We start from the raw sequence: 14560 nt of genomic DNA on the forward strand, positions 1-14560 counted from the left end.
AATACTTAGTTTTCTAACTGAATTTAACCCGATTTATCATTTAATGTAGGAAAACTTTGAAGTTTCAGATTACAAACTGAAAACTATAAGCTTTTTTCAACCTACTTGTTCGTAACAATTACCCATGAAAACTGTATGAGACAGGGAAAATTAACCATTTTAAGTCATTTTTTTGTTGTTGACAAACTTCAACAGATACAACATGAATTAAATAAATACAGGTAGAACAAAGCTGATTATCTATATTATATTCAGTATTGATAACTCCAATAATATGTCTGTTTTAGCTGAACCAATAATCTTGCATTAACCTTAATATTGAGTATGTTGCACCTGTGTCCACTAAAAAGTCAATCAATTTATTTCCCACTGGGAATTTTTACCTGTGGGGAAATCTGAAATGGGTGGTTTAAGTCCAATGGAGCCCCTGGATCCTTTCATGTTGATTTGGGAGCTGCTTCAGTTTGAACCTTATAAGGAGGTGGTTTAGCAGCTTGGGAGTGGGGAAGTTCTTTGTTCCTCAATAGTGAGGGTAAACCAAGCAGGAGTCAATGGCACCAAAGGCCCAGAGGATGGTATAGGAGCCAGCCGTGTGAATCATGCCCATTGTGCTGCAGAAGGCAGAAAAGGTGGAGGCAGAGGCCAAGGGTGCTGCCAGAAAGGCTGGAGGCAGATTCACAATTAGGATTAATATTTCCTTCTATCTCCTACTTCTCCTTCCTGCAAAACAGTTTTTTGTTTTTGTTTTCTTTCTGATTACTTTTTAATTTTCTGCACCATTTATTTAAAATGTCTTTTTTTTTTAAGATTTTATTTATTTATTCATGAGAGACACACAGAGAGAGGCAGAGACTTAGGCAAAGGGAGAAGGAGAAGCAGGTTCCCCTCAGGAAGCCAGATGTGGGACTCGATCCCTGAACTCCAGGATCACGCCCTGAGCTGAAAGCAGATTAATGGCTGAGCCATCCAGGGGTCCCTAAAATAGGTTTTAATGGCTTTTCTTTGGGAAGAGAAAGAGTATCTCTCCCCTCTACCTAGACAAAAGTTCAGAAAGAACATAAGAGAAACAAAACTATGATTAGATGAAGCCCAGAGTACCTCTGTGAACATTTGTTCTTCCCCAGAAGTTGGGGGCTTCACTGACTGAATCAAATGGCTCCCTAGACAAGCTAAGAGAGCCAAACCCAAACCCCCTATTTGGAGGCAACCAAATTGGAGGAAAAATTCCAAGAGAGCCATTCAATGGCCATCATTCCTCTGAGCTTAACATACAGGGCAAGGTAGTGTTACAATTAAAAAAAAAAAAAAATCTTTTAATCATGGGTTTCTGGTTGTATCTCTTCCACTTACTGAGAATTCGGCCTAATGGGCTCTTTGGCAGGACAGAGATGGAACTTCCCATTATAGACAAATTTAGCACAATACAACTCACACATATACACCAAAACAAATCTGTTCCAATTTCCAAGTAAATCAGTGGTTATTAAGTCCCTTTTAGTTTCTTTTCAAAGCTGCACCTTCCTAATGGGAAAAGCATGGACAATGAGACAAAAGCACGAGGTGCTTCACAAACGAGAAACTTGTGTCAGTGGGCACTCCAATAGACTTACCTGCTCCAGAAGCTCATCAGCTTGCCCCAAATGCTCCTTCCTTTTCACTCAAGCCAAAAAGTGAAACCAACAGCAGCAGTTGGGAATCAGTAGGGAGTTTCCCCAAGACAGAAACAGTCTGAGCAGTTACAGGGCCAGTTCCCTCTGGCTTCTTCCCAAGGCCAACTAGCCCTGAACAACTAATCTCCTCCCCTGGTCATCTAGCATATGACCATTGTTAACTCTGCAAATAAATGAGTAAGCTTTTGCATGCTGCTATGGCCAACTACTTCATCCCTCAACTACAGATGACACCTGGCAGTGCCACAGACACTGCCTCAGGATTCCCAGGGGAACTGGGTGCCACAGTGGTGCTGGCTCACCAAAATTTGTTACCAAACCCAAGTTCAGCTTCATCTCTGGAAAGGCCAAAACTCAAGAGTGTTAATTGGAGAGAAATATGGGCTTTGTTCAGGAGGTTGGGCAACTGGGGAGCACTTTTGACCAAAGGCCATCTTCAAGTCTTCTGCCTGGCCTAGGGATTGTTTTTTTTTTTTTTTAGATTTTATTTATTTATTCATGACAGACACACACACACAGAGAGAGAGAGAGAGGCAGAGACGCAGGCAGAGGGAGAAGCAGGCTCCATGCAGGGAACCCAACGTGGGACTCGATCCTGGGTCTCCAGGATCATACCCAGGCCAAAGGCCAAACTGCTGGGCCATCGGGGCTGCCCGTGGCCTAGGGATTTTTAAAGAGGGTTAGGGCAGTTAATCAGTAAAGGGGTGTGGGGCAGTGGTCAGTAGCATTTTTTGATTATGCACAGACTTCATGGTGCCAGCTACAGACATTATCTCAATGCTCAGAGGTTGTGCAAGGGAGTCTGGTTTCTGTTTTGCAATGTTTAGAGTGCTCTGTTCTTTCTAGGAAAGAATGCATGATCTATAGATACACAAAAAAAGGTTAGCTAATCATATGGGCTAAGGGTATTTGCTAAAGTTAAAGATGACTAAGATGTCTCAAGGACCTGAAGCAGTTTCATAATACTAATATCTTTTACTTACCTAAAGATAGATGTCATTCTATCATACGAACATTGTAAAAATTTTTTACCTTTCTTTTAATTTTTTTCCTTTTAAAAAACAGCATTTTCATATGGAATAATTCCCTATCAAAGGGAATTTTAAAAAATCAAAATTATATATGGTTTTATCCTCTACTCAACAATGCTATTTCTAGAACTCTGCCCTGATTATACACATTCACATATACCACATGGCATTTCCATAATGCTGAGCCACTGAGATGCCCCAAGAAAAAATTATTTTAATGTGATTTGGTCCCATTCTCTGGTTGCACTTCCTTAGACTATAGCATAAGGACCCAGAAGAAGGACTACAGAAAATATAGACTTGATTCAGTAGTAAAATTATATTAATACTATTGCAATAACTTTGAAGCTATTTATAGATATCATAAGATTCACCTATTTAAATCAAAGATTACTAGTTACCCAAGGTATTGCAAGAGTAGAGAAAGAAATATAATTATGAAAATAAAAGTTAAAGAACCTGTAATGTAATATTTAAATGGAAACTATCAACATCATTTCATAATTTACTATAGAATATTTCCTAGCTCTGCCTACTGAGAGTCTAAAGCAAGTTAGAGACATCTAACCTGAAGCAATTCAAGCTTAAGGGGCTAAGTTTCAATATACAGGAAACACAGGAGAGGATGGATATGTAAAACAATACTACAGGTCAACTATCAGAAAAATTCCAAATGTGTGGTATTCTGACACAACTGACACTTAAAAAAAATAAGTGCCATTAAAAATTGGGGAATTGTTTTAATTAAAGAGACTAAAGAGACATAATAACAGACTCTTAATTAACTGAATCCATGTGGTAGCTATGCTATGCAGATGTTAATGGTACTAGTTTTTCTATTTTTCTGTATGCTTAGAAGTTTTCCAGAAATGGAAGAGGCTAATCCAATTTTAAAAATCAGAATTAAGATTTGGGGTGCCTGGGTGGCTCAGTCCATTAAGTATCCAACTCATGATGTCAGTTCAGGTCTTGATCTCAGGATTGTAAGTTCAAGCCCTACATTGAGCTCCACACTAGGCATAGAGTCTACTTAAAAAAATAGATAAAAATAAAATAAAACTTAGAGTCAAGATTTAAAATGACATTACATTCGGTTGTGATGCATGGTCCAAGACTAAATCTTGGGTTGTGCAGTTGAGTAGTAACATTAACTAGTAGTAGTATTTAGTAGTAGTGCTTGAAGGGCTTTGATGATATTTGATTAATGAAAACTATTACAATGAAACCTATTGACATAGACAATAAGCCATTAACTAGGAAAAATAGCAGAAAGTTTAATAACTTACAAAAACAGAATGTATGGTATGGTTTCATTTTGGTTAAAAAAATGAAAATGAATATTCAAAAATTGATGTGATCATCTCCATTTGGTGGGAATATGAATTCATATTCCTACCAAATAGAATAGGATATTGTATTTCCTTATTTCTACTTACCTCTTTTTGTCATATTTTGCAGTGAACATATGTGCCTTCATAATAATTTGTAATTGTAATGTAGAAATATATTTTATGTAATAACTTAATTTAATAATAATGTAAATAATTATTTTAAAAAAGCAATTCTGCAACACTGCTATAATGAATACAAAATTATGTTTGTACAGTGTATTTGACTTCAAAATAAAAGTAAAATACATACAAAATAAAATAACTTGGAAATTTTTGAGGAACCAAAGTATTAAGATATTTTGTTCTTAAATATAATTATTAAAATATTAAATATTGGGTTTTTTTTCAAATTTGACAATATTGAATTCATCATATTTTAGTGCCCAAGATGATTAATCTATTTTGTAACCGATTTGCTTAATTTACAATTCATCCAGAGTGGTTAATCGTAAAAAAGAATTGTATCTTTCAAGTTTTTGTTATTCTTACAGTGTAGTCACAGGGAAACATTTATCCTCATTAGTTTAGCTTTTGTATTTCCTTGCAGTCCTCTCCATGTTCTACTCACTAAAAATGAGGGAGAGGTACTGGGGCTTTTTGTCCTCACCACAGAATGAGGGCAACAATATTGTAAACTCTCTGACAAGAGAAATGTTGCTATCACATATTTTCGCAACATTTGTGTCTCTGAATATATTCAACCTATTAAAATCTCTTTTCCCTTCATTTTCCTAACTTTTTTTAGAATATTGAAAGGTAAATATGTGTTAGAATTTTATTGAAAATATGAATATAAGGAGGATTAAAATATGCTGGAAAACAGGACTCCAGGTTTATAAAATACAAAAATATAACAGTATATTTCCTCTGTCTTTTCACATTCATTCAGCTAGCATTTGGGGAACAAGTACTGAAATGTTTATTTGCTAGTCTTAATGATTCTGCAGACTTCTTAATTTATTTAAACATGTTTGGTTGGCAAATACATAACTGACTCAATGTTTGACACGTACTTATAGTTCTGTTTCCTTTTGTCTCAAGGCATTTCACCCTTTTTCATTTATACTCTCATTTTAAAAATAAAAATTAAAAGCAGTATCCCTGGCACTGAGACTGTAGCAATGAACAGGAGATAGACAAATATTAAAAAACAAAATTCAATAGAGTAAATTTGCAGATCTAATTGGCTTTATTCAATGATTCATTATCAAGCAATATCCTATCTACCAAAGAGAATGGAATTCTGGAGAATTCTATTCTGTACAAATAGAAGACTTTTATAGGCTGAATGGGGAGTGATGGAAAAGGGAATTTTAGATAAAGAAAAGAAAGACTGTGTTGGGCAAGGTTACCTTCCCTTGGGAGAATGGCTGGAGTTTTGTCTTGAAACAAGCATCTTGATGAGGGAAATCAGAATTTTGAAAATAGTACTTTCCAGTATTGCTTGCTGCTTTGAAACTTCCTCAGTTTGGTTTTCATCTTGTCTTCCTACTTACAGGCTCCACACATTGAGACTATATAGCATCACAGATAAATTTACAAAACAAACAAAAACAATACTCACACCCTTTACACTGTGTTGTGTGTGTGTGTTTTTTTTTTTAATTTTTATTTATTTATGATAGTCACACAGAGAGAGAGAGAGAGAGGCAGAGACACAGGCAGAGGGAGAAGCAGGCTCCATGCACCGGGAGCCCGATGTGGGATTTGATCCCGGGTCTCCAGGATCGCGCCCTGGGCCAAAGGCAGGCGCTAAACCGCTGCACCACCCAGGGATCCCCTGTGTTGTGTTTTTACTTTTAAAACTCTCCCTCCTAATGATTCACTAAGACTTAAAAGATAAAATTTCCATTACTCAAGCCAGCACCATAGCTGCTGAAATTACATTCCTTATTTCTGTTGCAAACACAAACATTTTTTTACACTTAAACTGTGCCAATGCAAATTGCTATTTCTTGTTTCTTTTGTTTAGAGTTTTGTTTTCTTTTAAGCATTTTATCTGGAATGTCCCTTCCCCTGTAATGTATCTCTTTTCCCACCTTGCTTCAATTTCATATCTTTATTTGACTACCCAAACTGGGTAGTGATTTCTCTTTCTGTAGAATTATGTCAGCAGTTATCAATCCTATATAACTTACTATAGTTGTCAGTTACTGTGAATTCTCATCAGTTATATATATTGCTATATGTCATATGTCAGTCTTGTAGTATGGCTTATCTTTTCAATATTCATTTAAATCCAACCAAATTCTACATTCCTTAGGGGCAGGTGCCCATATTCTATACTTTTTGGATTATATATTTCTTTTTATACATACTGTCTGCACAATAGAATTTCTTTTTTTTTTCTTTGAAGGTGAAAGATCATGAAATGTTTCGATTTCTGTCACTTAAAACTATAATGAAGTACAGAGGTTAAAATAATTATAATTGCTGCAGGTAAAATTCTGTTGGATTTCATGTTTAGGACCTTGAGTGGTGATTATGGTTTAAAAATATATCAGGAGAGCCATGTAAGATCTACCTAGTACTTAATTACCTAAATTTCTTTAAGCCATTATCTTGAGTAAAACATAAAAGAGAGTTAGGTAAAACATTTATTTTCCAGTCATGAAACCAAAGGAAATAATAAAATTTTGCCAATTAATCTTCCTTGTTTCATTTTGCATAAAATGTATTTAATTGGATCTTGGAAACTTTTAAGCATTACTAATAAATATCAATAAATTTTAATAGGAATTTTGACTTAGAAAATCATAAAAGTTTTTGTTGATCTGTGTTTTTAGGTGTTTATATGTTATAAATCTTCATATGAAATAAAATTTCATTTCATTTCATTACTTTGATGTCATTCATTTATTTACTTTTGTTTTCTTCTTTTCAAGGCCCTGTGGAATCCTACATGCACTGAAGGTTTATTTAAACCAGTACATATTTCAACCTAGGTTAAATCATTTGACCATAAGCAATGTATCACCAATCTGTGATATTTTAAATATTGAATAAAATCAACTTTCCATAATTTCATATTTTAGCTCTTTCTCAGAGTATGTAATACAGAAATGTTTCCATTCCAAATATTTCACACTTTCTGCATTTGTAAAAATTGCACAAAAAAACTGAAGATTGAACTATCATATTCCTACCTTATTCTTACTGTATTGTGACAACAAAAAGATTTATTTAAAATTTATCTCTATATGCAAGCTATTTCTAAATGTAACATTCCACTTGGCAGTGCACATTTTTTGTTCAACCTTGTCCACCATATCCTTTGTCTCTCTGGTAATACTCTTCACTTAATTTTACCATGTATTCTGTGCACATTACGTAAGTTTGAAAACAGTGCTAATTTCTCCCATCCGAGGGATACATTTCCTACTGAAGAACCAAATTCTCTGTTTGTCTTGTATTGAGACCAAAAGATGAAAGCAGTATGTCTTCAAATGAAATAAATAAAAGTCTTATTCTAACTATAGAAAGTAAAAAACCTGTATTTATATCTCTAAACATGTAAAGAAAGTTTATTGGATACTGACTGACCTCATATTGAGGGAAGTTTCTTGAATGTGTCATGAAAGAATGCTTGTCTTCTGCACTTGGCATCACCCCCTGATTTCTTTGTATCCCTGTTTATTGCCTTTTTATAATAGCACACTTTAATTATTAAATGGCCTAGGCAGCAGCAAGGCACTCCTGAATGTTGTAGTTTATTGTTGTAGTTTATTGTAAGGGACACAGCCCAGAAACGATTCAGTATTGTGGGCAGGGTGCAAGGGCAACAGAAGAGTCACAGAGCTGAGAAGAAGGCAGGTTTTACAGAGTTCTCCATATTTTGCAAATAGGCAATGAAATAATTGTAATTAATGGTAGTAACATTCAAATGTATGTTATAAAATTTCTTAAATTATTAGAGTCATTATGTAATATAATATGAATGATCAAATGTTGGGTTTAAACCATGGTGTTAAAATAAAATTATAAATATATTTATTTACATGAAAACATTGTATGTGTCCTTGTTGACTTTGCCCCTTAATGCATCCTTTTATAACCTAAGATACAAAACTTTTTTGTTTCTCTAAGTTTTCTATAGTTTATTTTGTAATCTTATTCTTATCTCTTCCTTTTTATGTCTAATTTTATATTTGAAATCTTTAAATGTAAATAAGGTAAGAAACTCCATCACCTACAATAAAGCACTCACCTGGTGAAGATTTTTATCAATGTGAATGGCCAGTATCCTTTTAAAGAAGAAGAAAGAATTCAATTAACGATATTTTGACTAAGATGCAAAGACAAAAAAATAAATAAAAAAACAAAACTTGTATTATCAACTAGATTAAGTCAATAAAGGAAGGTACTTTTTTTTTTCTTAAGAGCAATGTAGCAGAAATTTGTCAATACAGACAAAAAAAAAAAAACCCCACTTACCTCAAATGGTACAATTTCAAGATTGTTTTTTTAACATCAGTGAGACATTTCAGAGCTGCTCTCTTGGAAACTATTTTCACAGTATTTCTTTTCTTTCTTTCTTTCTTTCATTTTTTTTTTAGTGGTACTTGGGCAAAATATATATCAATGAACATGTTTACATGTTAATTATTTTACTTTCATGAGGAAATATATTTGGACTTTCTCACATATTTATTATGTAACTTGATCATTTAACTATTAAAAATGTATTTATTTGATTACATTGAAAGTGAATTTAAAAAAAATAATGGAGGTATTTTTAATGTTTTTAGAAAAATGTGCAAGAACCATTGTAATTACTATACTGCATTCCAGCGTATTCCAAAGCAAGGTTAGTATTTGACAATAGGCATCAGAGTATATCTGACAGTTGCAAATAATGCAACTTCAGTGTTTATTGATAACAGGAAACATTATGTTTTACTGTGATTCCTATGTGTTCGTCTGAAATATTCTAACAGCACTAATTCAAAATAAGAGAATATTTATTTTCCTAATAAAGACAGTGGAATTTAAAGAGATTAAGTGTCTTTCTCAAGTTCATGTAACTTTTATAACAATATCAAAGTCCTAGACTATGCTCAGGGGTTCCACATCAAAGTCAAGGTTTTGTTACATTTTTCTGATTTCAGAATACTGGTGGATTGCATAGTGGCAAAACTCCATACAAATTATAATCTGGATTTCATATACACATATATAAATAATTGTATCTTGTGTATACATTACATATTACTAAAGATTGAATTTCTCTGAAATCTGCATGATGGCCTAGGGATAATTGTTGATATTATAAAATTGATAAAGCTTTCCTGTGTGAATGTCTAATTCTTCTCTAACATGTGTAACATGTGAGCCAAGGAAATAATTTTTAATGGAATTATTTATTCAAATATAGAGAAGTGCATGGAAGGGAAACTATGACCACTTTTTGCTAGATATTTTAATGATTTTTAACACATGTTATCTACTGTTTAAACCATGAAAATTTAATTTGTCATGCTCTATAATATATGCATGTTAAATATTTTATTTATTCACATTGAAAAATATAGGCAACTTATTCCCAATTGGATTTTTGACATACAGATATGTTTTTGTTTTTTTAATGAAGAAGCTAAAGTAAGTATGTTATTACACACATAAGATTTTGTTGTAACATACCTAACTTCCTTGTTAAAGTTTTTGAAATGGTATCATTTTTCATAATTTCCTAAATTTGATAATTTGATAATTTGATAATTTCCTAAATTGTTTTAAATGGCTGTTTGGAAAACAAAATATACTTTATTTCCCATATTTAATTTATTACTAGAGATGGGAATATCCAAATTTAACAAAAAGATGCTTGTAATGTTGTATTTTGTGCCTATTTATCCTCACAGGAAATCCAAATGTAGTTCTGTACTACCTTAACATATTTTTGTTGTTGTTGAAGTATAGTTGATAACACAGTGTTACATTAGTTTCAGATGTAAGACTTTGTGATTCAGCAACTTTCTATGTTATTCTATACTTACCACAGTTGTAGCTACCTACCATCTGTCACTATACAATACTATTACAATACTATTATTTCCTTATGTTATACCTTTTACTGGTGACCTATTCATTCCATAACTGAAAGACTGTGTCTTCCACTTCCCTTCACCCATTTTGTCCTCCCCACCTCTCTGGTAAACATTATTTCTCTGTATTTATGGGTCTATTTCTGCTTTTTGTTTATTCATTTGTTTTGATTTTTAGATTCCACATATGAGTGAAATTATATGGTATTTGACTTTCTTTGTCTGACCTAATTCATTTGCCATAATACACTCCAAATCTATCCATGTTGTCACAAATAGCAAGATCCCACTCTTGTTTATGGCTGAGTAATATTCTTGTGTGTGTGTGTGTGTCTGTGTGTGTGTGTAGCACATCTTCTTTCTCCATGTATCTGTTGATGGACACCAGGTTACTAATGAATCTTGGCTATTATAAACAATACTGCGGTCAACAGAGGGATGCCTATATCTTTTTGAATTAATATTTTTTACTGCTTTGAGTAAATATCCAGTAGTGGAATTACTGGATCATAAGATATTTCTGTTTTTAATTTAATTTAATTTAATTTAATTTAATTTAATTATTTAATATTTCAGGATGGTTAACATATGTTATAGTAGTTTCAGGTATAAACTTCAGTTTTTAATTTTTTAAGGAAACTCTGTGTTCCATAGAGGCTGCATCAAGTTACATTCCCACCAACAGTGCATAAGAGTTCCTCTTCCTCCACATCCTCACCAACACTTGCTATTTTTTATCTTTTTTATTCTAGCCAATCTGACAGATATGAGAAAATATCTCACCGTGGTTTTGATTTGCATTTCCATGATGATTAATGATGATGGGTATTTTTTCATGTGTCTGTTGACCATCTGTATGTTTTCTTCGGAAAATGTCAGGTCCTCTGCCTATTTTTTAATCAGATTATTTGTGGGTTTTGGTGTTGAGTTGTTTAAGTTCTTTATATAGTGTGGATTTTAACCTCTTATTGGATATATCATTTATGAAAATCTTCTACCATTAAGTACATTAGTTTTCATTTTGTTGATGGTTTCTTTTGCTTGCAAAAGCTTTTTACTTTGATGAAGTCCCAATAGTTCATTTTTGCTTTTGTTTCTCTTGCTTGAGGAAACTCATCCAAAAATTATTTGAATGACTAATGTCCAGGAAATTATTACCTATGTTTCTTCTAGTTTTCTGTTTTCACATCTCACATTTAGGTCTTTAATCCATTTTGAGTTTATTTTATTTATTTTAGGATTTTATTTTTAAATAATATCCACACCCAATGTGGGGCTCTAATTCACATCCCCAAGATCAAGAGTTGCATGCTCTACAGACTGAACCAGCCATTAACTCCATTTTGAGTTTATTTTTGGTATGATATAAAAGTAGTCCAGTTTCTTCATTTTCATGTATGATGTATTCATTTGCATGTAGCTGCCCAGTTTTTTCAGCATCATTTATTGAAGAGACTGTATTTTTCCTGTCGTATGTTCTTGCCTCCTTTGTTGTAGACTAATTGACCATATAAGCATGGTTTTATTTCTGGGCTCTCTATTCTGTTGCTTAATACATCTGTTTTAGTGCCAGTATCATAATGTTTTTATTATTACAGCTGTATGATGCCTGGAAATCAGGAATTGTGATACCTCCAGCTGTGTTCTTCTTTTTCAAGGTTGGCTTGTCTATTTAACGTCTTTTGTGGTTTCATATAAATATTAGGATTATTCTACTTCTGTGAAAAATACTGTTGGTATTAGATTACATTGAACTGTAAGACAGCTTTTGTTAATGTGGGCATCATAACAATATTAATTTTTTCTCATCCATGAAAATGGTATATATATATTTTTTAATGTGATCTTCAGTTGCTTTCATCAGTATTTTATAATTTTCAGAGTATAGGACTTTCACCTCCTTGGTTAAGTTTATTCTAGGCATTTTATTCTCTAGTGCAATTCTAAATGGAATTGTTTTCTTAAATTATCTTTCTTTTACTTTGTTGTTAGTGTATAGAAATACAGCTGATCTTAGTATATTTATTTTGTGTCCTGCAGCTTTACTGATTTCATTTATTATTTCTAGGAATTGATTTGCATAGTTTTTTTATAGTTTTGTATATATAGTATCATATCATCTGCAACTAGTGACAATTCAACCTTTCCTTACCAGTGTGGATGCCTTTTAGTTCTTTTTGTTGTTTACTTGCTATGGCTAGGACTTCCTATACTATGTGAATAAAAATGGTAAGAATAGATACCCTTGTCTTGTTTCTGATCATAGAAAAAACTTCTCAGCTTCTCACCATTGAGTATGAGATTGGCTGTGTGATTTTTACATAGGGCTTTCATTATTTTGACGAGTGTTTCCTCTAAATCCATTTTATTGAAAGACTTTTATTATGAATGGATGCTGAATTATGTCTAATGCTTTTTCTACATCTACTGAGATCATATGATTTTTATCCCTCATGTTGGTGATATGATGAATCTTGTTAATTGAATTGCAAATATTGAATCATCTGTTCATCCCTGAAATAAATCCTATTTAATCATGGTGAATGAATTTTTTAATGTGTTGTTGAATGTGAATTGCCAATATTTTGTTGAGGATTTTTGTATCTGTGGTCATTATGGATATTGGCCATTATAAATATGTTTTTAAATTTATTTTTTGTAGTGTCTTTGTCTGGTTTTGGTATGAGGGTATGCTGATTCCATAAAATGTATTTGGAAAGCTTTCCTTCTTCTAATTTTTTGGAATAGTTTGAGGAGAAATAGTCATTGACTCTTTAAGTGCTTGGTAGAATTTACCAGTGAATCCATCTGGTCTTAGACTCTTATTGGTTGGTAGTTTTTGATGACCAGTTCCATTCCTAGTAATAGTTCCGTTCAGAGTTTCTATTTATTCCTGATTTAGTTTTAGAAGATTATGCATTTCTAGTGATTTTTCCATTTCTTCTAATTTGCTCAATTTTGTGGTATATAACTTTTCACTGTATTCTCTTAAAATCCTTTGTATTTCTAACGGTGTCCATTGTTACTTCTTTTTTATTTCTGATATTGAGTTCTTTCTCTTTTTTTCTTGATGATTATCTCTTTTGTTTATCCAAAGAACCAGCTGTTAGTATTATCAATCTTTCTTTCCTTTCTTTTCTTTTTCTTTCTTCTTTCATCTCTATTTCATTCATTTCTACTCTGCTCTTTATTATTCCCTTCCTTCCACTTCTATTGGGCTTTTTTTTTCTTCTTCTAGTCCCTGAGATCACATTATTTATTTGAATTTTGTCTTATTCTTTTCGATAGGCCTGAAGTACCAAAAATGTACCTCTTAGAACTGCCTTTATTGCATTCCAAAAACTTTGGACCATTGTGGGTTTTTTGTTTGTTTTGATTTTTCCTTTGTAGATTTTAATACATTTTTTTAATGTAGTGATATTAGTCTTTCCTACAAGCCTAAAAGTTCCATGAGGTAGGGACTATTTTCTCTTTCTAACCATGGTATCCTAGGGCCCCAGTACTTTATACACAGCAGGTACTCAGTATTTTCTTAGCAGATACAGCCTTTTCCCACAAATCCATATTAGTAGATACTCTCCAAGGAGTAGATGGAGAGCACTCTGTGCTGAGGCTGCCCTGGTTTGTGGCCAGAGCTGAAATGGGCATGAGATGGGGCAGTCTCTGTGACCTCTGTGTAGAGGATACTCTGGCAGGACAGCCAAAGCTAAGGTAAGCATGGACCAGGATGGGGCCTGGGTTCTACATGCAGTGTGAACCATGGTAGGATAACTGAAGATGAAGTATTGCAAGCTGAGGTACCCAAGAGTGCTAAGTGTAGTGGACACATTAGTGAGACATTTGGAGCCAAAATAGGTGTGAACCAGGAGGTCCTGGGGGTCTGTGCTGGGGAACCCTAGCAAGCTGTCTGGATCTAAAGTGGTGCAAGCTTGGAGTGGTCCATATTACTTTGCATATGTGTTACCTTTGTGTGATGGCTGGAGCTGCAGTGAGTGCTAAAAAGGAGTGTCCCTATGTCTGCCATACTGGGGCTACCTTGGTCAGAGAGCTGGGACTAGTGTGGTCCAGGAGCCCAGGGCTCATGGAGCCTACTGAGGTGGTAGGCCAGCTAGAGTGCCCCGAGTATACTCCTATCCATACTATCAAGGTGGGGGAGAACATAAACCATGGTGCTCACCAGCTCCCCCAACCTAGGGAGAGCTCCACCAGGACCCCCTCCATTTGGCATATATCTGGAGTTAGTTCTTCTATATTCTATCTGGGTTTTTTTTTTTTTTTATCCTATCCTATCCTATCCTATCCTATCCTATCCTATCCTATCCTATGCTATGCTATCCTATGCTATCCTATACATTTGTTTATCTTTCCATTTGTGCTCCAGGGTGTCTGGGGCTATTGTGGGCTAGGGGCCTGGGTCTTGCTGA

General features: G+C 33.8%; 1 protein-coding gene and 1 long non-coding RNA gene across 5 annotated transcripts in view; one reads left to right on the plus strand and one right to left on the minus strand.

Moving 5' to 3' along the window:
- Positions 1 to 1775, minus strand: part of LOC112645334 (uncharacterized) — a 46264-nt gene extending 44489 nt beyond the window's left edge. Inside the window, exon 1 of the long non-coding RNA XR_003127046.3 lies at positions 1611 to 1775. This is a non-coding gene — a long non-coding RNA (uncharacterized LOC112645334). The remainder of the gene's footprint in view (positions 1 to 1610) is intronic.
- The window catches only part of CCSER1 (coiled-coil serine rich protein 1), a 1365561-nt gene that overhangs the window by 733871 nt on the left and 617130 nt on the right, over positions 1 to 14560 (plus strand). The window contains exon 10 of one of the 4 annotated variants that reach the window (XM_049104804.1): positions 6978 to 8097. The exons of the other annotated variants lie outside the window; for them this stretch is intronic. Coding sequence (XP_048960761.1) covers positions 6978 to 7037 — 60 coding nt within the window. The 3' untranslated portion in view covers positions 7038 to 8097. Of the gene's footprint in view, positions 1 to 6977; positions 8098 to 14560 lie in introns of those variants that run through there. 4 annotated transcript variants of the gene reach the window in all.

Source organism: Canis lupus, chromosome 32 (genome assembly GCF_003254725.2).
Source record: "Canis lupus dingo isolate Sandy chromosome 32, ASM325472v2, whole genome shotgun sequence".
Taxonomy (NCBI): Eukaryota; Metazoa; Chordata; class Mammalia; order Carnivora; family Canidae; genus Canis; species Canis lupus.